The 25497-nt window shown below is 45.9% G+C and overlaps 1 protein-coding gene and 1 pseudogene across 2 annotated transcripts; both read left to right on the top strand.

Annotated features, from left to right (window-relative positions):
• Positions 1–20877, top strand: LOC121440402 (HAUS augmin-like complex subunit 7). Of its 2 annotated transcripts, XM_041641165.1 has the most exons (10): positions 1–117; positions 878–993; positions 3043–3110; positions 5540–5601; positions 10389–10480; positions 10963–11121; positions 11259–11355; positions 11817–12026; positions 12969–13083; positions 20784–20877. In XM_041641165.1, the coding sequence occupies exons 1-10, from the start codon at positions 1–3 to the stop codon at positions 20852–20854; spliced, it is 1107 nt and encodes a 368-aa protein (XP_041497099.1). In that variant the 3' UTR covers positions 20855–20877. The 2 variants fall into 2 exon arrangements, with proteins under 2 accessions (XP_041497099.1, XP_041497100.1); XM_041641166.1 differs by lacking the exons at positions 10389–10480; positions 10963–11121; positions 11259–11355.
• A 2704-nt stretch (positions 20878–23581) lies between these two features.
• Positions 23582–24347, top strand: LOC121440400 (annotated as a pseudogene).
• Positions 24348–25497: the final 1150 nt, after the last annotated feature.

Genomic DNA, 25497 nt, shown 5'->3' with positions numbered 1-25497 from the left:
ATGGCGGAGAAGGGTACAGCCGCCAGTAGCGGCAGCGGCTCTGGTGACAGCTACTGCGATGATGTGGGCGATGACCGTGTGGTCAAGGCGGCTGTGGAGGTGTTCGAAAAGCTGAAGGTACTGTAAGCCAGGGACTCCAGGATGGGAGACCAGGCAGGGCCCTACCTCAAGGCCTTCTGGAGCTTTCTGTGAAAATTGGCCACTCCACAGGTATCCACAGTGGTGGGTCCTGGCAAAGCCTTAGGGGCGACTTGTGGATTGTCTGTCTTAGCTCTTTGGGTTCCCGGACCTCTGCTCATGCAGTCTCCACCGAACTTTGTAATATTGAGGCTGAGAACTTGGAGTGTGTGAAGAAATGGAGGGTGTAGGCCTCACTCTCAAAGAGTTAGAAGTGGGTGGAGTTGGGTTTGGGGACAGCCATTTTGCTGGATTAGAGGTAGGGATTCCAGGTGCACTTAAGGTACGTGCAGCAGTGTAAAGTCAGAGAGCTAGTCCAGGACCCTTGTCCCCCTCACTAACCTCCCTCCCATCTCCCCTTGCCCTTGACTCTGATCACCTTCACTCTCCATCCACCAGCCCTCAGATTTAATGTTAGTCTTTCTAACCCACTCTTAGGCATTTTCCTAGTTTTGTGGCCATGGAGCCCAGAGGGAACACATTTAAAAGTGGTGGTGTAGCAAGTCACAGGAGGCTTGGGTGAAGATGAGAGGGACTTGAACTTTTGGCAAGACCAGGAGGTGCTTCTGGCTGGCACCATGCTCTTGGAGGTGGGAAGTGTGTGGAAGGGTTAGGAAGGGGTCCTGAGCACGAATTGACAGAAATGCATTGCTACCCTACAGTAACAGGTTTTCTTTTTACTTTTCCTTTCCTTGCTTAGGTTGTAAGCTGCCCCTTCCTTGATGGTCTGTATATTGCAGAGCCAAAGACAATTCTGGATCTGCTATGTAGGCCCTCAAAGTACCGGTTGGACATACTGGAATGGATGTGTATGCGGTAATGTTCTGTATTCTTTTCCTTCTCTTGGGGTGTCTCCTGGGGGGAACATGGGAATGTGTCCTCTCAAAGGGTTCCAGGAGAGCAGCTGGTTAGTTAACAGTGCTGGCTACAGAGCCTTGGCCGAGATGGTGGAGAAGTAGTCCTGACAGTACACGATGAACTTTAATGAAAGCCCTGGGCTTGTGATTGTGTTGGGATTTGATGTGGTCTATGTTTATGGAATTATGATTACTGTTGGCTTGATGGGCACCTGATGATCCAAAAACCCAGTAACAGAAAATAGCTTCCTAGATTGTTCTTCCTCACCCCAACTTTCAAAGAACCAGGGCTTTCCTTAGTGTATCCTGGGGGCAGTGTTTCTAAGGCAGCCTGGTCCCATACCTGTCTCTGCTGCAACCCTGGGGGCAAGTATGACTCCAGGAAAGAAAAAGTCAGTCCTGTTTAATCACTGTGTCTTTTCCACAATATTGGGTCAACAGGCCCAGATACTATGGTCTAGGCCACACATATCACCAAGGTGATACAATAGTCCTACAGAAAGAACATTTTGTTGTCTGGGGGTTACCTGCTTTACCTACATCCAGAGCTCTTAGTTTAGGTGACTAGCTCCTTGGGCTGGTGGGGGGCAAAAACATATTCTAAGGCTCCAGAGCCAAACCAGGGGTGGAAATCAGGGCTGGATGGGCTTTTCTGAGGGAATGGGAGTTGTTGGAGGCCTTCTCCCTTGCCTTTCTCTGTAGAACCTTTCTACCCAGCTAGGAACTCTTCCAAGGCTTGCAGCTCACTGAGGCCTCATTGTTATGCTTATCTGTGTGCCTCCCTCAAGGACAGGGCTGCACAGTCTTGTGATCAGAGCCTTTTCCTTTGGAGCCTTCAAGGGTCTCAAAGCAGAGCTCAGCAAGACTTTTTTCTATGAATGACCAGCTGCTGCTGCTGCTCCAACTCACTCTTGCCAGGGTAGCCCAAAAGCAGCAGAGACAGCATCATCAGTAATGGATGGGATGATGTAGCAATGAACTTTTTTTAAAACCCAAACTGGGAGCCTACGTGTGGGCTTATCCCACATGGATTGAATTGGGGATTTTGAAAAGCGTAAAATGAAACAGAACTCAATGGCAAACGCCCTTAATCTGGGAGGCAAAGCAGATGGATCTCTGAGTTCAAGCCAGACTGGTGAGTTCTATCAGGGCTACAGAGTGAGACCCTGTCTTGAAAAACAAAAAACAACAACAACAACAAAAAACTATAAAATGACCTTCTCTAAAAAGAGGGTATATAGCATTGGTATTTACTAATGGTAGAGGCAACCATAGTTCCTTCATTATATACTCACTGGCCTCATTTTTTGTGTTGGTCATTGCCTAGAGATGTCCTAGGCTCCAGGGATACCTAAGGGAAAGCCAGTTTCTGGTCCTAGCCAGCTTTCACTCCAAGAGGGCAATAGAGTCCCATGGAAGTCCCATTGGCCAAAGAGGTGTCATTGTTCATTGGAAGACCTTTGAATCAGGGCTGGCCAGACTGACAAGGAGTGAGCGAGATGGATTGAATGGAAAGTGAATGCCCCAGTTGGTGTGCGCTCAGGCCAGATTGTGAGGTTCCAAAGTCTTCCCTTCTTGTGCACACATCACTTTAAAACAAAGATTTATTTATTTGTTACATATACAGTATTCTGGTTGCATAGATGCTTGCAAGACAGAAGACGGTACCACATCTTATTATGGACGATTGTGAGTCACTATGTGGGTTCTGGGAATGAACTTGGGTCCTCTGGAAGAGCAGCCTGTGCTCTTAACTTCTGAGCCATCTCTCCAGCCCGGCACCCACCATTTTTGTGTGGGAGAACTTTGAGTATTCACATTTCTGAGGGAAATTTTTCTCAAGTATTTTCCCATAATAATTGATGGTAATAATCACATGATACTAAACAAATCACTTAAAAGTGTCTTTTCACTGGCATTTAGCTTGTACAGGTAATTCTCTGTTTAGAGGATAGTTATGGAGGGGTGATGAGTCAGGCACCTGACCGACTTTGCTATTTTCCCACAGGGTCTGTCCCTCCTTGCAGGACAAGTTCAGTTCACTGAAAGGAACTGCAGGGGATATGAAGATACAGGGTAGGTCTCTTTATGGGAGTGTGACATTTGATGGTGAATTCTGGACAATTTTGAACTTGGTCACAGTGTCTTCCTGAGTTGTGAAATTTCTATGAAGTGATCTTTTATTTTGTATGGTGTATGCTCTGTGCTTATTATTAGAGCCTTCTAGAATCAGGGCCTTCCCTGATACGGTGTATGGGAGGCTTCTCACAAGACCAAATAATACATTGGCCCATCATAGCACTGAGACGTAGAGAGCATGATTGTTTTGATGTTATCAGACGTCTCTTTTCACTGGTTTGTGTGCATATTCTGTCCACATGGTATTCCCATGAGTCCCCTATTGCTCCTTGCTATGATTTGCCTTGTAACCTTATTAGTTTGATGGGTTTTTGTAGAAAGTCTCTTTAACTTGGTATGAAAATTAGATGAAGATGAGCAAAAATGCAATTTGTGTAAAAGGGTAGGGTTTTTTCCTTCCTTGTAGTGTGGCCAAACATTGATAAAATTTAAAAGACTTTCCATCAGCTTGTGTGTATTCAGAATACTGCAGGGTGGGTGAACTTAACTTGAGCCTCTAACTGTGCACCAACTGGCATTGCCAAATCAGTTATCTGGGGAGAGTTGCCCTCTTGGATTCAGTAGGGTGTTTCCTGTTGGCAGGATTCCACTCATAGGCTCGGAAACAGTACTTGATTTCTCTGGAAAGCCCTAGCCTGCAGTCTGAACTTCATTAGATCCAGCTTTTACTTCCCTCTGTGAAGATGAAGGCCTTTGCCTCCGTCATCTCCTTAGAATGTATTGAGTACTTGTCAGAGTGGAAGTAGAAACAAGGACAGGTAGTGGTTAGTTCTCAAGTTTGGCTGACACGTGAGGCAGTGTTTGAAGTGCTAGGGTACAGTAGTGTACTGTGTCACCCTTGTGGAACCTAAATATCAGATGATGGATAACAGATGCTGACTAAAGAAGACAAAACTTCTCAGTGATAGGCTGCTGAGAAGGGTGTAAACTGCCAGTTAAAAAAGAAAGGTGACTTAGGGAGAGTTGGAAGAAGGGTGGTCTTATTGAGAAGACGGCAGAAGGGAGGAAATCAGTCAGGTTGAGAGTACTGTTCAAGGCAAGGGAACAGCAAATGCAAAACACTGATTTGGGCTATGCTTGGCAGCTTTGAGGAAGAGCAGGGAACAAAGACGGCTGAGGCGGATTGGAAATCAGGATGGGATAGGGTTAGCGCCTGCTAGGCATTATAGATCATGGAAGGGCATTGGCTTTTATTCCAAGGAAGGCTGAAACATGACTAATAAAAACTCAGAGAGAGAAATTGGGGTTCAACCTGGAGGTCAGAAAAGCAAAACATCCAGCCACTGGCTCTTACTTCTACCTCAGTCTGAAAATGGACATCTTGCCTTCAGGACTCTCAGAATGAGACTGTGTCTGTGAGCTGTTTTATAATCCTCTCTAGATTTGGGATTAAAGGCATGCACCACTTCCACCTGGTTTCCATGGCAAACTGATGTGGCTGCTGGGATTAAAGGTGTGTGTCACCACTACCTGGTCTGATGACCAGTGTGGCTGTTTTACTCCCTGATCTTAAGGCAAGCTTTATTTATAAAAATAGGAATGAAATGCCACTACAGGTTTTATCTTCCTTTGGGTTCATCAGGCTCTGTGGGGATACTGTAGTAAACATAGGAACACGGAGGCAGCAGTACAGCTCTTGCAGTGACTGAGGCACGATATTGGGGAATGGGTGGAAAGGTGTGCTCTGCAGAATTTGTTGAGAGGAGGAAGACAGGGTCAAAAGGGTTTAAGGGCTGTGGTTGAAGCAGGCTGGTGTGGGGACACAGTGGCATCTGCAGAGTATTCCTAGGGCCACATAGATACTCTCTGCCACTTCTTCCAGTGAGTCTTTCATAACATGTCCTACACAGGTTTACACCTGCTCTGTTGCTGCTGAGGCATAGCCTGGCCCGTGAGGGGTTGAAGGTACTTCTGAAACACTACTTTCTGGCCTTTGTTTATATACTAGATAGCCATGCAAAGATGTGCTAAATGTTTCCTGTTCCTTGTGAGGCCTCAGACTCCTTATCTGTAAAATAGAGCCTAGACTCACCTTCAAGATGACATGTCAGGAGAATGAAAGGCATTTGGGACATGGACAGATGTGAGCCATGGATCATTTTGTTTTAACTTCATGAAGTCTCTAAAAGGGTGACATGTGGTGCATGCCGGAGTCCTTCTAATTTCTGATGGCTTCTCAGGCAACTGATCATCTATGTCTTGTGTACAGAGTATGGTGAATAACCCTTCATTTACTTCTGTGTCTGTAAACATATCTAGAAAGAGAAGCCTTAGTAGTACCCTATTTGCTCTTAGTTCTGGGATGTCTTGTATCCTCCTCTTTTTGAGAGGGTGTCTGTAGTGACAAGGTCTTTGTATTCTAACAGAGATGGTGAAGCTAGGCCATGAGCTGATGTTATGTACACCAGATGACCGGGATCTTCTGATGGTAAGAAAGGACCCTCTTGTTTCCCTACAGAGGATGCACATGCTTTTGTCCTAGGCTGGTGAGTGGATGGGAGAGGCTTCTGGCTCCAGAGCCTGCATGCCTGGCAAGATTGCTTCTCTAGGCGTCCCTAGGTTAAGCGCTGCCAGAAATCTCTGAGGGAGATAGACAGAATGGGGAGGCTTGTAGTAGAAATGGAAATAGAGGTGGATATCTGGTTCATGATGATCAAAAGGACAGAGTGTATTCTCACTTGCTGATGTCATACTTGGCTAGTATGGTACGTAATATATAGTATCAAGATAGGTAATATATTTCAGTCACTGTCACACCCATCCTGAGCAGACAATGTTTTTTTAGCTCCATTTCCCAACTAGGTATCAGAAACTCACTTGAGATCACGTGGTGGCTGAACTAGGCCTACAACTCAGGACTGTGGCTCTCAAACCCATGTACTTTACCCTACCTGAGGGTCCCTGACCTACCTCATAGTTAATTCAGAGAAACCCTACCCTACCGTTAAAATGTCTAAATTTCAAATAATTGTTTCCAATTATTTGTTGTGAGTGACGGGTTGTGGACAGTCTGTGTGTTTTTGTTTGATCCCCATTGTCATATCTCTTGGATATGAGCTAGGTATGTAGTAATTCTGTTTTCAGTTTTGAGGAACTAATGAACCATTTTTTGGTGAGGATGTGCTGCTTTGTGCTGTTGAGTCTCTCCAGTGAGGGTTTGTTTTTAAGTAGGGCAGGTTCACAGGGAATTGAAGATTAAGAACATAGAATTCCCATCTGTTTTCTGTCACTGGCCCCATTTGACCTCCCTCACTGTGGAACATTTGTTACCTCAGTACATTAACACTGATAAGTATAACTGTATCTCCCAATATGCAGTGGGCCATACTTCTCTTGTTTTGCTTTTTGCTTGAAGTTGTCACATGGTTCCTTTCTCTTCTGGTTCTTTACTGATACTTCATGTTTTTTGTTTCTTGTTCACAGTTGTATAAGCATTTTTTCTGATGGCTGCTTAAAACTGTCAGTTCATCTGCCTCGCGTCTAATGAACATCTTTTCTAACGCAAATTGAGGTCTTCATGGCTTTTCACGGGTCAGATTTTTATGGATTTTTTTCCTGGACATGGTGGCTAGTATTTGAATCTTGTTAAATTTCATGGAGAGTTGAGATCCATGTGTTCCAGCAGACTTGCTTTAGTTTATGCAGCCAGGTCCATCCCTCCTCTCTGGCCTGAACTTCCACTGTCAGCTCACCTTCTTACCATGCATCCTGTATGCGCCACCCAGTGGTGAACCTCAGACCTGGGCCTGGCTTTTCCCCTGGCTTAGTAGTCAGTCAGCGGTGCAGAGAGGGCTGGTTCAGACTTTCTGAAACCGATTTATGTAGTCATTTTCTTCATCTCTTTCTTCGATGCCATATCTCTAAGGCTTTCAGTTCCACTATCCTCTAGCTACAAACTATTTGCATGATTGATGCAATAGCAATGGGGCAGAGAGGAAAAGCTAGCAAGAGGTTCACGAAAAGATACTTTTTATCACTGATCACAAGAACAATGAAAATTACGAATGCAGTATTATGCTCCACTCATACCATAATGTCTAGAAGTAGAAAGAAATAACACAGGCTAACAAGGATGGTGAGACAAGAACCCTCATACATTGCTAATAGAGACATAAAATTGTGCAGCTACTGTAGAAGACAGTTAACACACATGTGCCAGAATTCACTGTGAATGTTCATAGTGGCTCAGAAGTAGAAGTGCCCTTTAATGCCCATTTACTAGTGAGATAATTTTCAAGAAAGAAGACATCACAGCTACATGTGACAACGTAGATGATCTTTGAGGATGCTAAGTGAAAAGCAGTCAGATAATAAATGGTAGTATAAGGTCATAAGAAAAGGTTACAAGATTCCTTATGTGTAGACTGTTGAGAAGAGGTGAATCCACAAAGAAAGATAGGCACATAGTGATTGCTAGGGGCTCAGGTAGGAGGCAATAAGAAATGACTGTTAATGGGTCTAGAATTTGTTTTGGGGGTTCTAGATATGTTTCTAAAATGTGACCATGGGGATGGAAAGATGACTCAATGGTTAAGAGTACTCGCTTCTCTTTCAGAGGATAGGTTTAGAGTCAGTTAGAGTCCTACCCAGCCTCCACATGGTTGCTTACAACCACTTGTAACTCCATTTCCAAGGGATATAATGGCCTTTTCTCTCTCCTTGGGTGCTTTACACATCTGGTACACAGATACACATGTAGGCAAAACAGCCAGACACATAGCATAAGTAAATAAATTTGTAAAGAAAAATTGACTATGGTGATGGCCAATTTGTTCTTTGACTATCCTGTCATGTTACTATATACTTTAAAATTTGTGGACTGAATTAAATTTTAGCAAACTGAAACAAAAACCAATGTCTCTAAATGAAAAAAGAACATCTAGGAAAATAGCAAGTGCAAAGGCCCTGGGGTGGTCTGTGCTTGATATGCTTAAACAACTGTTAAAAGGCTGATTAGGCTAAAGCCAAATGAAAACAAGGGAAGGGAACAGAACAGACTGGGCAGGTGTGATGGCCTTTGTAGGCCAGAGAAGGGTTTAGTGTGTGTAAGGTGGTGGCCTAGGGAACTTGGAGCTAAGGAACAGAAATTTCTGTTTCGTCTGACAGAAATAGCCATGGTTAAGATGTGAAGATGGGGTAGATAGAATAGACCTTGAGGGACCTGTTCGCAGTTTACAGCAGTGGCCAAGCATGTGAAATAATAGCTTGAATGCCAGTGATAATGGGGAAAGTAGAGGAGTGGCCAGACCCACTGGATTTGCTGATGTAGTAAGGTAGAGGCAGGGACAAGGCCCAGCAATCATACTCTGGTAAGGTCTGAAGAATGAATTCATAAAAATTCACACTTTACCATTTCTTTAGACCTTCCCAGAGTGTGATTGTTGGGTTTTGCCCTTTGCTTGGGAGCAGAGAGGAGACAGAGTATGGTTTAGTTATGGGCTTTAGTAAGGTAACCACAGACCAGCCTGCTGGAGGTTAACTCTACCTAGGGTCTTGTAAGGTCATCCAGAAGGGTTGTAAGTGGCTTTGGGGAGCTCATTGGGAGATATTGAGCAGGACTACATGGGGCAAGTCTGTGATGATGAAACCCTAAGCAGGCTACACAACCATTCCAGAGCGTGCAATGGGGGAGGTAATGGAGCTAACTCTCTACTAAGTGACCAAAAGCCTTGTGAGGTCTTGAATGACAGCTGCACTTGTGTTTTTGTCTCGACTGTTTCCAGTTTAAGCAGTGTAATACCTTTTACCCCCGGCTGTCCTGCAGGTGTGTTTCTTGGGTAAATGGGGAGACTGAGTGAACAAGAAAGTAAAATAAAGTAAAATAAAATGTCCCAGAAGCAAGTGTCAGTTTGAAGATGTTTGAAGATGTTTGGAATGTGTTTTGCTAACTCACTCATTGTAGCCAGAGTTTGTTTGTTCATTTCCTGGCTGCCCAGACCTGAATAATCACACAGAAACTATATTAATTACAACCCTGTTTGGCCTATTAGCTCAGGCTTCTTATTAACTAACACTTACATCTTAAATTAACCCATTTCTGTTGTTCTGTATATAGCCACGAAGCTGTGGCTTACCCAGTAAGGTTCCAGCATCTGGCTCCTTCAGCAGCTACATGGTGTCTCCTTGACTCTGCCTACTCTCTCTTATTTTTCCAGCCTGGCTATATTCTGCTTTGCCATAAGCTAAAGCAGTTTTATTCATTAATCAATAAGAGTAACACATATACAAAAGGACATCCCACATCAACTCGGTGGCAGTGAATCTTGGAACTGGGCTTTCTCTGTGACTACTCCTCTCCAGGGACCACTTGGCTCCTTTCACTTCAGCATCTGCATTTACCACCAGCTTTCAGTCTTTGTTTGCTCTTCAAGGTGATTTTGCACTGGTGATGGTGATTGAGTGACTCTTTGATTAGTCTTCCTCAGAATTGTGTGTGCCAGGCCAGGGTGGTAAGAAGGTACACTTAAGGGAATAGGCCTTGCTTGGTGCCCTATTTTCACAGGAATTTGTGGAGCGGTCATGGCCTCTAAGATAGTGTCTGCTCCTGGGGAATCACCGACTTTCTAGAAGAAGGCAAGCCTTGGACTCTTCACTGGGCAGCTCCCTGCATCACCTGGGCAGATGGGCAAGCAGGAGACCTGGTCAGCCCTGCACAAGTTGCTGTACAGAAACCTGTAGCCTTCCTGATGGAAAGTCTAGGGGCCCCTGCCGGAGAACAGGCCACCTCCAGGCCTCATGCTGTACCTGTTGGCTTCTGCCATTCGTGGCCAGAAGGGATTGACTGAGGTGTTTGCTTGGAGGTGTCCCTGTGGAATAGGCTACCATCAGATCCCCGTGAGCTCTATTCTGCTTTAGTAGGCCCTGCTGCATGCCACCCACCCATTCAATAAGCTTTCCCCCTCTGGCTGTGTGACAAACTCACACTGTAATATGTTTTGACAACATTTTGCGTTTTGCATTTGCAGTGTGCTTCCAGGTGTCATTGCAGCCTGAAATGTGGCCTCAGAAGGAGCACTTTGTGGCAGAAGTCTGAGGATGCTATTGCTGAGCCAAATCAAGAGGCTACCAGCAAGGGTCAGGGACAGGAAAGAGGAACTGTCTGGCCAGGTCGCTTGCCATTGGCCACAGCAAGGGCAGCATAGGATCGGGCATCTGGAACAGTTGTCTAGGCCTGACCTGGGTCTAGTGGCAAATATATGTGGCTTTCCCTGCCAGGGCTGTGAGTGTCCCCAGAAGCAGCTGCAGTTCATGGACCAGTTGCTGGATATGATGCAGAGCCTGGCCACTGGATGCTCCAGTAGTTCTAGGTAAAGGTGTCAGTGGCATAGGTGGGTGCCCTTGACAGATAAGTCTTGGTCTTAGCTGGGGGTGGTAGGGTGGTAAGGGAAAATATCTTCATCTGGAGTCTCTCTGTACCCCTGTGGCAGCAATAGTCACATATTGGTCCAGGAATTACAGAACTGATAAGTTGAGACAGTTAACTCTAGTCACTGTCTTGGGGGTTGGACTGGCTGTTTAGGGGTCGGTCAGGCAGTGGCCCAACAAGGGATAGCTGTGTCTCTGGGATGTTGGGTCATTGCCTGAGATCCTTGCACTGTAGACTTTGGGGGAAACTAACCTTTATGTATAGGAGTAGAATTAACACCTGGGTGTCTGTAGGCAAGAGGCCATTAGCGAGGCCAAAACAAGCAGAGGCTAGAAATGTAGGCAGTAGAGCTCCCCATCTGGGACTGCTGGGCTAATGCTCCTGCTGATAATAGTGTACTCAGTGCCTGTCCTGTTTTTGCAGCGTGAAGGAACACATTGAAGACACCACAAAGAAAAATGAGGCCTTGCTGGGGGAGCTCTTCTCCAGCCCCAACCTGTGGGCAATCTTGAAGCCTGAGAATGACCCATGGCCCCTGGACATACAGTCCTCTGTCAACAAGCAATGTGATGACCTGCCAGAGTAGGTCTCCAGAAAGGCTCTACCTGGTATCACCCCAACTTGCTTCTGTTCACTAAGGCGGCAGACCTTATAGTGGCCTTCTGCCTACAGCAGCAGTAGCAGAGAGCCGACAATGTCCTCTCCTTTTTCCTCTGCAGGGTTGGCTCCGATGCCCAGTCAGAGGGAGAGAAGGTGGTAGATCTGGCCAGGCATCTGCAAGAGAGTGCTACTAAGCTTCAGACACTCCGAGACCAGGTAAAGGGCACCAGCTCTGGGGACATTGGGACTTGGGGAACAGGCTCTGCTGAATAGGGCAAGTGATGTCCCCCTCAGCGCGGCGTGCTGTGAGGCTTCAGTGAGATGCCGTGAGAGTGCTGAGGTAGGTGCTGAGGGTCTGAGCATGAAAGGAAATAATGGATTTCAGGTGGCAGCTGTGCACCAGGCCTGACTGTACACCTTCACATGTCTTCTCAAATTCAGCCCTACTGGCATCTGTTGACCAGGCTAGATATTTATTTGGCTATGGGGATTGAGGCCTGTGCAAACATTAGCCTCAGAGCTGAGGCTCCGTTCACACCCCCAATCTCCTCCTTTATGGAAACTTTCTTCCTTGCTAAGGTGTGCTATGTTATATCAGCCTGTGTTATGTAGGCTGATGGCAGCCCAGGCTGGCTAGGCAGAGCATCCTCAAGTGACTGTTACCCTTGATTTTGCAGTGCTTTGCATGGCATAAAGCAGGGACTGATAGCAGTCCCATAGATCAGAAGCTTCGTCTGGTCATCTCTGACTTCTACCAGCTCGTTTTGGCCTTCCTCCAAGTCTATGATGATGAGCTGGGACAGTGCTGCCAGCGCCCAGAACCCAGCCTGCACCCAAGTGGCCCCATCATCCAAGCTGTCTATCAGACTCTGGCTTCCTGTGGTCAAGTAAGACACCTCCCTATCTCTGTATCTATACCTTAGCAGCCCCTGATTTCAGGTCTAGGGGCTGGGAAAGAGCTTGAGAGGGCTTGGCCTGGGCTCTTCAACTAATCACATTGTAGTACTTTGGATCTGGGACCTTTGTCAGGTGAGGACAGACATTCCTGGCACCTTGGGGAGGTGATGAGAGCTGATGTGGACGTTATCTCCAAGAGCTCCCCCCCGCCCCCGCGATTTAGGAGAATTCCATTCTTACCTCTCATACCTCTAGGGAGGTTCATGCATTCCCTGCATTGGGTTCTACTTGACTCAGTCTGGTGCCCTGGTCCTAGTTTCTATGCTAGAGTTGTTCTCACATGCCCAAACCTGCTGCGCTAGCTCTGATCTTGTGTCCGAGTACTAGGCCAGACAAACAAACAAGATAGGAGGCAGTTGGGTTTGTGACTAAGCCATTGAGTGAACATGGCTCTGCCATATTTCCGCTTCTCAGAAACCAGGCTCAGCAGCTGGATTTAATTCCCATTATTATGCAGTGTGCACAATTCTGACTTTGGCTCACAGTGCCATGATGCTGATTTTAGGTTAGAACAAGAAAACCCAAGATTTCCAAACCTCTCATAAGGCTCCCAGTACAGGGAAACTCTCATTACAGAGGCATTTTTGGTAGAATGTTTCTTTTTCTGCCCTGCCATTTGCTGTAGTCAGACTGTCACAGCATGTAGTGGTAGCATGTCACTAAACTGAGGGCTGCCAGAGTACCATGATAGTGTGTAGTCACCACTGAGCCAGGAAGAAGGAGACTTGGGTTTGAAGGGAAACTCTCCAGCTGAGAGTTCTGTCTCTTTATGTTGGCTGTCTTTTGGGGCTTCAGTGTAAGATTGGGTGGGAAGCAACAGATGTCAGCAGACGAGCCTCACTGATGCTTGCCTGTCCTCTTTGTCTTGGCAGTTGTTGAGAGTCATTATGGAGATTGCAGACACCTCTGCTGAAGCTATGGAAGCAGTGAGGAAGCAACAAGGAGATCCAAACTGTTGGGGCAGCAGCAACTCTGGGATAAGTCTAGGTAAGTGCCTGGGGCTGAGGGGCAGTTTCCCTGCCTACTTAGGCCAAGTATGCTCCATGGCAGGGCCTCTGCCTTTCTGTGCTGGGCCAGTTCTTAGGAGACTGGCTGCTTAATTTTTGATTTTAATGCTTGTTTTCTTTCCCTTGAAAAAAATGCTTCCAGCATTCCTGACAGGAAATTGGGATAACTCAGAGATGTATAGAGGTAAAACTAAAAGAAATAAACCACATTCTGGCAACCACAGATGCTGGCTATGATAATTTTCATCAGTTTCTTGCTATTCTTTAACCTATTTTCATTTCCTTTCTTTTTATAATTTTGCTATTAGGAGCAAAACTGTATCTGCATTTCATTTTAATTATACTCCTCTAAGTTTGTTATTGTACTTTTTTTGAGGCAAGGTCTTTCTGTAAAGCCCAGGTTTGCTTTGAATTCATGGTAATTTTCTTGCTTCAGCTTTCTGAGAACTGGAATGAAAGGCCTGGGCCTGCAACACCATACCTGGTCCTGCATTAATGAGTGTGGCTGTGTTTCCCCCAAATTTCATCTATGAAAATACACAGCCAGCCTTGGTTTGTTGATCCTGCCATCTAGTGCTACATCTTACCCCATGTCATTGCGTTTCTATTGCAATGATAACACCCCATGACTATAACTTGGGGAGGAAAAGGTTTATTTTATCTTATAGTTCCACACCACGGTCGATCACTGAGGTAAGTCAGAGCAGTAACCAAAGGCAGAAACATGGAGGAGGAACTGATGCAGAAGCCATGGAGGTGTGATGCTTACTGGTTCAGTCAGCCTGCTTTCTTACAGCACCCAGGACCACCATCCCAGGAGTGGTACCACCTACAGTGAACTGGGCCCTCTCACATCTATCATCAAACCATTTGGTGGGGACATTTTTTCAACTGAGATTCCAATCTCTTCCCACATGACTCTGGTTTGTGTCAGGTTGACATAAAACCAGCTGGCACATCCTGTGTCACACTGTGCTGTCAGTGCTGTAATCAGCGTCCACTCTTTCTGGACTTTGGGGCTTCTTTCAATTGGGGGTTCTTTTATTTATTTCTTTGTTTTTGAGAATAGAATTTACTATATAGCCTAGGCTTGTTTCAGACTTAACAAGAGTGTTGGGATGACAAGCATCAGCCTCCATACCCAGTCAGTTTGAGATTTTTACAGATGGCACTGCTTTGGGCATTTTTGAACATATCTCCTTGTGTAGACATGTACCAGTTTCTCCAGGATGTCTTTCTGGGAGTAGAGTTACTCCAGCCTGCCACATTGCCTGGCCCCCATGTGATGTCCCATAGCTGCATATCCCCATCAGCACTAGCCGTGGCCTGACTTTAGTTGATGATGTGTACGGCATGTGTAACAGCATTTTCCTGCATGTTTTATTCTGTATTTTAGTGAGTGCCTACAGAGTTGCACGTTTGCATACATTTATTAATTATTTAAGCTTTCCTTTTTGTAAAGTACTTGTTAAAGTCTAACTTGTAAAAACTTCATGTTTTCTCATTGATTTGTAGCTTGTTTTATATATGGTATATTAGGTTCTTGGATGCTTAGCATAGTATACACATCTTCCACCATAATGTGGCTTATCTTTTCATAACTTGTGTGTGGTCAAATGTAGCCATAATTCCTTTATGGAAAGCATCTTTTATATTTACTGTAGATAGCATTCCTACTATTGCAAAGAGTAGGTTTTATATCATTCCTTTCTGTGGTTAGGTTAGTAATCTTCCCAGATTATAGCATGAGATGGGAGTCCAGTTTCATTGTATTCTGTATGAATGTGCATCTTCCCAGGAGCACTTAATGGAAATGCACTCTTTTCCCCCATTGGTCGATAAAGCCATCATTCTGCTAGTCATCAAGAGTCTCTGAGTTCTCTAGTCTAGTCTGTTTCTCTTTTCCCCATTGGTCGATAAAACCGTCATTCTGCTAGTCATCAAGAGTCTCTGAGTTCTCTATTCTAGTCTGTTTCTCTTTTCCCCATTGGTCGATAAAGCCATCATTCTGCTAGTCATCAAGAGTCTCTGAGTTCTCTATTCTAGTCTGTTTCTCTTTTCCCCATTGGTCGATAAAACCGTCATTCTGCTCGTCATCAAGAGTCTCTGAGTTCTCTATTCTAGTCTGTTTCTCTTTTCCCCTATTGGTCGATAAAGCCATCATTCTGCTAGTCATCAAGAGTCTCTGAGTTCTCTAGTCTGTTTCTCTTTTCCCCATTGGTCGATAAAGCCATCATTCTGCTAGTCATCAAGAGTCTCTGAGTTCTCTATTCTAGTCTGTTTCTCTTTTTTTTTCTGTCTTTGTACTATAGAGATAAGAAAACAAATAACAAAATAAATCCATAAGGTAAAAATATTTTTTTCCTTTTCTCACTTCACTGGAGATTAAATCTGGACTTTATATATGCTATACAAGTGAGTTGCACATAAGCCCTATTTTAATAACATCTTTACTCAATCTTTCAACAGTAAACAATCTAGTGTGTTTTTTTAAAAGGATACTAACACAGTTCATATAGTTGAACAACCATCACAACTAAGTCTGGAATATTTTTTTAATATTTATTTATTTTTATTTTATGTATATGAGTATAGTTGTCTGCATTTATATCTGTGTACAATGTGGGTACAGTGCCCACTGAGGCCATCAGATCCCTCGTGAGTTTAGTTACAGACAATTGTGTGCTGTCTTGTGGGTGCTGGTAATCGAACCTGGGTCATCTGGAAGAGCAACAAATGCTCTTAACCACTGAGCCATCTTTCCAGCCCCTGGAATAATTTTTATTATTCCCCAAAGAAGTTCTATAGCAGAAGCTAGGTGTGGTGACATACACCTTTAAATCCCAGCACTTATGAGGCAGAAGCAGGTGAATTTCTGTGAGTTCAAGGTTAACTTGGTCTATGTAATGAGTTTCAGGATAGCTAGAGCTACATAATGAGACCCTATCTCAAAGAAAAAAAAAAGAAAGAAAAAATAGCAATCTCTCCCATTTTTCCCCCAATTCCCAGCCCTTGACAAACACTGATCTACTGTCTTTCTCTATAGTCTTGTCTCTTCAGGACATTTTTCTTATAATGGAATTGAACAGTGTGTGACCTTTAGACTGTCCTTTTTCACTAAGCACAGTAGTTTCAAAGTTCATCCAAGTGCTATATTCTTTTGTATGGTTGATATGGCTGTGAGGAATAAATAAAATATTTTTGTTTATTCATCTATTAGGAAACATACAAATTATTCCTTCATTTTAGCTGTTAGGAATAACGTTGCTAGATTTTTTTTGTGTGTGTGAATGTGTTTTTGATTCTCTTGGTCTAAAGCAGAATTGCTGGATCATATAAACTTTTAAAAAAATATTCATTCTCTCCCATTTGCCTTCAGGATTACAACTAATAACTTAATGCAGGTGCCTCGGTAGCGCGTCAGTCTCATCATAATAACTTAATGCACTCTGGTACCAAGTTAATTTCAATAGTACACAAAAGTGTGCTTTAATAGAATTTCTTTGTTCTCTCACTTAAGTTATTTTTAAATTTAGATTGAAAATGCATTTATTATATGCCCATCAACGTAGATTTATAATTCCTGATTTATGCAGTTGCATTTGAAATTAGAAGAAAATTACAATCAAAAATACATTTATGCAGCCGGCGGGTGGTGGCACACACCTTTAATCCCAGCACTCGGGAGGCAGAGGCAGGCGGATCTCTGTGAGTTCGAGGCCAGCCTGGTCTACAAGAGCTAGTTCCAGGACAGGAACCAAAAGCTAGGGAGAAACCCTGTCTTGAAAATAAAAAAAAAAGAAAAACATTTATGCTAGTTGTCATATTTATCTGTCTTCTTACTTTTATTGGTGTTTGTTTAACACAAGGTCTTACTCTGTAGCCTTGGATGGTCTGAAACTCACTATGCTGATGAAGTTGACCTCAAATACTCAGCGATTCTCCTGCCTCTGCTTCCCAAATGCTGGAATTACAGATGTGAATCATAGACCGGGCTTTCAAGTTCATTCATTTCTTATTTCTTCCCTCCATCCCTCCCTCCCTCCCTCCCTCCTTCTCTCTCTCTCCTTCCTTCTCCTACCTCTCTTTTTGTTTTTTTTTTATGACAGGGTTTCTCTGTAGCTTCGGTTCCTGTCCTGGAACTAGCTCTTGTAGACCAGGCTGGTCTTGAACTCACAGAGATCCACCTGCCTCTGCCTCCTGAGTACTTGGATTAGAGGCAGATGCCACTACTGCTTGGCCTCAAGTTCTTTATTGATATAGGCTGATAATCACTATCTGGTGTTCATTCATGCTTTGTAGGGAAGGTCCATCAGTGACAAATTCCCTCAGTTTTTGTTGATCTTAGAATGCCTTCCTTATTTTCTCCTTCATTAAAAAAATTCAATGTAATATTTTTATCAATTCTCTGAGACTATTATACATGTATTTTGTTCATATTCAACCCTTACTCTTACCCTTAATGTTTTCCAGATTTATCCATACTCTTCTTCTAACATAATGTCCTCTTTAAAAATAAATCCCACGAAAGCTAATTTGTGCTGTCCACGTGGTGTGTGTGTGTGTGTGTTTGTGTTTGTGTAGGGCCATTCACTGGAGCATGATTGATGCACCAGGGGACTCATTCTTAAAGAAAACTGCCTATCCTTACCCTAGCATTCATCAGCTGCCAGTAGCTCCATCATTAGGGGTGGGGACTTGTGAGCTGCTCCAGCTTCATGCTAGAATGTCGACAGGCTTGATCTTGTGTAAGCAATCACAGTCACTGTGAGTCATGAGTGCAATGTCCCTGCCATGTTCAGAAGACCCTGTTTTGCTTGAGTACTCTCTAACCTCTGGCTCTTATGGTCTTTCCGTCTCCTCTTCCTTGATGTTTCCTGAGCCTTGGGGGTTGGAGGTATGATATAGGTTTCCTGTTTTTGAATTAGCACTCCACAGCACTTGGAGTACTTGTGAGTTTCTGTTTTAACCACCATCCACTGCACAAAAGTCTTTTCAGAGGCATCTGGCTTCCCCCTCTTTTGAAGGTTCATTTGGCTCTTTGCTCTTGGATGACAGTTCTTCCATACTTTGACTGTATCATTCCACTGCCATTTGGCCTTCTTAGCTTCTGATATGAAACCAACTTGTATTCTTTTTTTTTTTTTTTTGATTTTTCGAGACAGGGTTTCTCCATAGCTTTTGGTTCCTGACCAACTTGTATTCTTGTTAAACAGGTCTTGTATGTAACAGGTCTCTTCATTTTCTTGTTTTCTGCTTGTTTCTGGCTTTTGCCAGTTTGGTTATATGTCTCATTTTGGAGGACTCTGGACTTTTCTAGATTCCTATTGTTCACCAACAGTTAAGCAGTTGACAGTGCTTCCTTCTCTTCCACTTCTTGTTTGCTCAGTCTCAGGGTCAGCCAGGAGGTGGACTAAAAACTTGTTCAGATTCTCCTGGGCATTTTCACAGCGCTGGGCTTTTTAGGTCCTTTTAGGTACCCTGTGGACTACTCACTTCCCAGCCTTTCCTTCCAAGCTTTTTGATTTAGTGTATTATTTCCCCCAACTGTTTTAGTGAGCAGAAAGTAAAGCACTTGACTATAGCTGTTTTCACTGATTTTCCCCCAAGTATTGGTCTTAGATCATAGGCTTTGTGCTGTCTCCTTTGGGGACGTTTTTCCCCAGTACTAGAGAAAGGGTCTCACTAAGTTGCCCAGGTTCGCCTTGAACTTGTGATACTCTTCCCTCATCCTCTCCAGTAGCTGTATAACCAACCAGGTCCTTATTGGGATTTTCTCTGACTGCTGGCCTTCTTTCTATGTTCTGCCCTGGCACATACCTGCCAAATGTATATTAGACACTTGAGAGTCTTTTCTTACTTATTGAGCTATAAGAGGATCCTCCATCTTAAAATTTATTATAGTATTTACCCCAATTACCAGTGTCACTGTTGCTCTCACTATAGTCCACATAATTACTATTAGTAAATTGTTCATAATCTATGCTGTCATTACTACAATAAGGATCATTAATAGTCTTAACATTGTGCCCACTCACTGGTGAGTAGGGCATACTAGCAGTGGTAGCCAGCTTGGCAGTATGAGTTAGGCACCCCCACCCCATGCTTTGGTTCCTAGTGGCCTCAGGGATGTGGAGATGGTGGGCTCCCGGCTCAGTTCTTGTTAGTGCAGATTTCTGATGTGCCTTGAGACAAATTCTTGGGCAGTAGGCATTCCTGGGTAAAAGGAGCAGTGCCAAATCTACTACAGAGCCACTTGAACCTTTGCCTGCTCATTTTCTACCTCACCAATTATAGGTTTTAGCCTCTATGAGAAACTACCTTCCACTTACCTGGGAGAGCTCTGCATTTGCATTGGGAATACCCAGCCTGGCATACCTGTGACCTGTGATCATTCTGGCTGGAAAGTCAAGTTCCTGGTCAGCCTGGTAAAACACAGAATAAGAACAAAAGGAGTAGAGTGAGATTGCCCATTGGGTAAAGGTACCTGCTGCGAAGCCTGACAACCTGGATTTGATACCCAGAATCTACAAGGCAGAAGGAGAGAAGTAACTCTTGAAAGTTGTCCTTTGACTTCCACATGTGTGCTAAGGACATGTATGTTCTTGTATGTGCATACACATACATAAAAGAAATACATGGGGCCAAAAAGATGGCTCAGCAGTTAAGAGTATCTGGGTTCAGTTCCCACCATTCCGTGGCAGTTCACAACCATCTTTTACTCCAGTTCCAGGGAAGCCAACACCCTCTTGTCTCCACAGGCACAAGGCATGCACACGGTGTACGTAGAAACATACAGTTAAAACATTCATACACATAAACTAATCTTTAAAACAGAAATATATGTTAAAAAAACAAACAAGCAAAGAACTTACAATTGGGCAGAAATCCCTCATTGGTATTCAGTAATTGTCTGGTTAGGGCCCTGGAGGTGGATGCTTTTACAGGATGTGTCCATCAAATCGGGGCAGCTTGGGCTGTAGCAACTACTTTCGAGAATGTCCTTCCTCTAAAGCAGTAGTTCTTAACCTGTGGGTGGTGATCCCTTTGGGGATCTCATATCAGATATCCTGCATATCAGATATTTACATTACGATTCATAACAATACAAAATTACGGTTAGGAATTAGCAATGAAATAATTTTATAGTTGGGGTCAGCACGACACGAGGAACTGTATTAAAGGATCACAGCATTGGGAAGGTGGAGAGCACTGCTGTAAAAGCCTTAGAGCAGTTCTGTGTTGCTGGCTTTGTTACTGTGTGCACATATTGGTATCTGATTAAAACCACTCACCATCAAAACCAGAGTAACTCCTGGCCTTTGAGGTGGCAGACACCCATCTTGGTCTGAGCTTTGACACTGTCTGGTCAGTGTGATTCAACCAGAGACCCCTGAGCTACTGGCCTACCACCAGTCAAAGGGGCTCCCAAAGCAGCTCCCTGATCAGTGTTTCTGGGTCATGGTAGATGTTGCACCCCCAAGTTCCAAGCCCTTTGAGGACCAGGTGGGAGTGGTCCCCTTACCACCTGGTCATGCCCAATGACAGCCTGAGCAGAATAGGGAGGACGGGGCTCTGGTAGGAAGACAAGGGAGTCTTGTATGGACTGGCAGCTTCTGCCTCTTTCAAGCTTGCAAGCGCTGAACTGACTTTGTTGTTTGTGTTTCTTTTTCTGTATAGCCGCAAGGATTGATGAAGTAACCCAGAAGTACAAGATCCTCACTGACAGACTGCACAGAGACACAAGATAATGTGGGGGAGAAGGCCCTTCCTGGAGCTGTTGCGGAGGGGGGGGGCGGGCAGTTCCAGTTCTGTTCATGGCCTACATGAATTTCCACTTGCTTGGTATCTGCAATTGGAGGAAAAAAAGGAAGAGGGAGGTGGAGAAGGCAGGCAGAGATGGGTAGGACAGGGGAGCTAGAAATAAAAGAAACCTTATGTTCTGAGAAGTTGCCTCCAGACTACTGTTTGTTTCTGCTTATCATACTCTTCCCCTCTGGCCTGGGATGCTCAGCCTCTCTTCTTGTCCTCGTCCCTGCTATTCTAGGTTAGCCAGATGGCACCCTTCTACTTCCCCAGTGGGCCTTGGCTTTTTCTCTCTGCTGCTTCCATTCCTTTCTGATACTGCCTGGTTAGGGTGACCATGCCTAGCCCTGGAGGTCTGCACTGCACCTTGTGATGACACCTCTTCCTGCCTCTGTGCCCTTCACCGCCTTTCCTGCCTCAGGGTCCTGCAGATGCCCTCTTTGCCATGTCCTTGGCAGCCAGGCTATTTCTTCCTTCTTTCCTAAGGCACTAGGGAATTCTCCCTATGATCCCCTGGCTGTCCAGGAAACAGTGACCCAGTATCTTTTTGAGTAGTATACTTGTCACAACCACCTCCCTCCCTTCGAGCACCGGAACAGGAATGACTTAGTGAGGCCCATTATCACACCTGTGGCGGCCTGCCCCACCCTGCTCCTGTAACTGCACCTTTGCTCCCCCAGGCTCCCTGGATAGTTTTGGACAGCTGGGTGCTAGGCCCTTTCTGCTCAGACACTGATGGGTAAGCAAGTCCTTGTTCTCTATGACAGACTCAGGAGTGCCTGCAGTGGGCGAGGTACAGCATTGACTACACAACCTTGGGAGGCCAGGCCCACAGTGCTGGATACCTAGCTCTGGAATAAAATCTTCAGGAGAGGCCATGAATGGTCTAGCCTTCTAGCTACTCTCACGTCTTGATGGTGTCCTTCACCTGAAGTCAGGTGAGGCAGGAAAGAAAGGCCTTAGAGGAGCATTTCCTAATCTGTGGGTTATGACCTTCTCGGGGGTCGAATGACATATTTCACTGGGTTGCATATCAGATATCGTCCATATCAGATATTTCCATTATGATTCATAACAGTAGCAAAATTAGAGTTATGCAGTAGCAATGAAAACAATTTTAAGGTTGGGGTTACCACAACTGTATATAAGGGTCACAGCATCAGGAAGGTTGAGAAGCACTGCTCTACAGTCTTAGAGGTGTCCAGACTGCCTCTTTCCACTTCTGATATGGAAAAAATCGGCTCAGGGCTGTTTGGGTCCAGGCCTCATTACCTCATGGCTTTCCTTTGACTGCCTATCCTCCCTGCCTTCTCCAAAACTCTACTAAATAAATGCTTGTAACAACATTAGGTGTCAAACCCTGAGTGTCAAACCCAAAAGCAGAGATCACCTTCCTGCTTGCTGCTAAGAAAGTGGGGGCCACAAGGTAGGGGTGATCTGCAACCAGACAGTTGTATATGGAGATGTTCCTGAGGTCACCCGCTGTTTACTAAAGTAAGACTAAGGTCCTGTTCTCAGCATGATTTCCCATTCACAGACTAACATAACCCAAGTAGATACCCCTGTCACTCCTGAGATTATGGTAATCTCATGAAGGACGTCCATATCCTCACTGATGGAGGAAACCAAGACCTGGAGAAGAGGATCAGCTGTCTGTGTGTAATGTGTCCCAGCATAGGGCTAAGGAAGCACCACACCTGGTTTATCCAGATCTGGCAACCACAACCCAGACCCTATGAGACTTTGAGGTAGGGCTTGGTGGAAGACAGGCTTCCTTGACACTCTGACTTCCTCCTGCCTGTGAGGACACATTCCTCTTGGTCCATGACAGTACTCATCACTCCACTGGAACCTGCGTTGCGGCCAGAGCCCTGCTTCCCAGTCTGTAAACATGGGGCGTGTGTCCTGGTGGCTGCAAGCTCACGAGGGGGCGGTAAGCAAGCCGGCTGCACAGGTCCCTGCGGGCCTCAGGCCTCCTGGTTGCCCAAACTGGTAGCTAGGGGCGGGCTGTGGCCTCTGATTAAAGGCTGCCTGGAGCAGCCTGTGCAGAGACAGGTGCCCAGCAGCCCAGGAAGCCAGCTGAGCCTGCCCCAGGTAAGCCAGTGTGGTGGGGATGGGTGGACAGTGTCATGAGCCAGGAGGCAGGTAGGAAGCCAACCTAAGACAGCACTTGTTTGGTAGAAAAATGGGGAAATTAGGGTCTTAATGTAAGATTCCTCTGGTGTCTGCTACCCAAAGGTAGAAAGCAGGGCATAATGCCTGAGGCTCCCAGCCAAGGTGTCTACCAAGAAGCTGGGCCAAGGCACCATTTGTGGATTACATCTGCCTCCCTCCTTGCTGGAGACAGTGACTAGGTCTGGGCCTCGCAGCAAAAGGGAGAGGGGCCTGGGCACAGCAGGCCTTTTGTGTCTGGTTAGGTGGCAGAACTAAGATTAGCTGCAAAGAGACCTGGGGAAAGGAGGGAGGGAGGGATGGACAGCAGTAACAGATCCTGGTCACTTGATCTCAGCCCCATGGTGTCCTGGATATGAGTCTTAGAAACTTTGCCTAGCACCAAAGGTCTCATGAGGTTGGGGTGGAGCCATAGGAAGTGAGGCCCTGAGTGATAGAGCTTTGGACCTGAGGGGCTGCGGGCAAAAGGGCCTTGCTCCCATTTCTTTAGCCTCTGGTTTATGCCACTTGGTTCTGGTGCTTTAGGCCTCACTGTTCCTGTGAGAACGTCAGCATGCTCTGAGCCGCCCCGGGCTGAGACCTTGTATTCCTGAGACCTGGAAAGCCACTGGGCTCCCAAACATGGATCCTGAGATTGCGGAGATATCCCTTTTTTGCTGTTCACCGCTCTTGCCTGGAGAACCCAGAGCGGGACGATTCTGGTGCTCTGGTGCTGCCCCGTGTGCTGGACAAGCTCACACTGTGCATGTGCCCGGAGCCCCTTTACTGCCAAGGCCAGTGAGATTACTGGTTTGAGCAGCGAAGGCCTGATGCACTGCCGAAAGGCAGCTTTCAATACCGATGTGGGCGGACACTGCAGGGCTTCCTGAGCCGCCAGGAAGGCCCCATCTGCCTCGTGGCCCACAATGGCTTTGATTATGACTTCCCCACTACTTTGCCAGAGCTACAACGCCTGGGTGCTCATCTGCCCCAAGACACTGTCTGCCTGGACACACTGCCTGCGCTGAGGGGCCTGGACCGTGCTCACAGTCATGGCACCAGGGCTCAAGGCCGCAAAGAGCTACAGCCTGGCTAGTCTCTTCCACCGCTACTTCCAGGCTGAGCCCAGTGCTGCCCATTCAGCAGAGGGTGATGTGCACACACTGCTTCTGATCTTCCTGCATCGGGCTGCTGAGCTGCTCACCTGGGGCCGATGAGCAGGCCCGCAGCTGGGCTCACATTGAGCCCATGTATGTGCCATCTGATGGTCCAAACTTTGAGGCCTGAGACATGTTCTCGCTCTCTGTAGTGCCTACCTGGCCTTCCTCAGCCAGGCCTAACTGGCCATAGGATCCCAGAGCCCTCTTTGTGCCCTACATCCAGCTGGACACCCCTGGCCAGCCTGGGCCTCCTGCAGGTTGCTCCTTCACGGCTCTGCCTTTCTCCCATTTCTCAATAAATATCAGCAACTATTTACCAGCTGTCTTACTGGCCAGATTTCTCTCTGCCCACACCCAAAACCATCACACCAAGGCACAGATAGGGCCATGGCTGGCCTGACTCTGAATGTACAGAGGGGAAGATGTCAGTATGCAGGTTTTTCCAAGGGGTGTATGTTAGGTTGGGTGCTGGACCCTAGCCCTTGGCTGTCTCTCTGGTGTGTTTCATGGTCCCCTTGAGTGTTGCCTCTTTCTGCTAGGCCCTCGGGATGAGACAGGCTGAATCCTCTGGGGAGTGGACTGGAAGGAGTCTGAGTCTGCAGAGCTAGTTCATGCCTTCTTCAAAGCCTTGTCCCCCTCTGTCCCTGCTTGCAAGTAGCATCAGTGAATTGATATAGGGCACAGGGTAAAACAGCTATCTCTATGTTTGTGGACACGGTACATGGATGCCACAGGAGGAGGGGTCAACCCAGGCGGCTAGGGTGCTGAACTTTCCTGAGGCACAGAGGAGAGATACGGATTGGTACATAAGGTACCTCCAGAATGGAACTCATCCCAGCTCTCAAATCCTTCATGGAGTGATTTGGGTGCGCACCTTCTCTCCAGCTGCCTCAGCTGGACTGCAGGTTTCTGGTAAGCTGCCTTTGGGGCCCAAACCCTCAGGCATTCCTGTCTTGTGGGAAGTCAGACTAGGTGGAGCTGTGTCACCAAATGCTGGGGCAAGTAAGAAGGGGTGGGGTGGCCACACCCCAGAGTGACTCCTATGACCAAAGCCTCCAGCTTTGTCCTAGACCAGCCTGGCCCGTTTGGGAACCCTAAGTAGGTCAAAATGACTAGAGAGGCTTTGTGTGTGTGGGGGGGGGCAGGATGGTGAAACCAGAGTACTGGTGACAGCTGTAGCAGAAGAGTCTCTTGACCTGGCTGAGACAGAGGACAGTGGAGGTAACAGAGGGTTGTGTCTAGAAGAGAGGCAAAATCTGATTTGTGTGTTTTGTTGT

The sequence above is a fragment of the Microtus oregoni genome, unplaced genomic scaffold (genome assembly GCF_018167655.1).
Source record: "Microtus oregoni isolate MIOR12 unplaced genomic scaffold, Mior012 000067F_017, whole genome shotgun sequence".
Taxonomy (NCBI): Eukaryota; Metazoa; Chordata; class Mammalia; order Rodentia; family Cricetidae; genus Microtus; species Microtus oregoni.
This window is presented reverse-complemented; position numbering and strand designations above follow the sequence as displayed.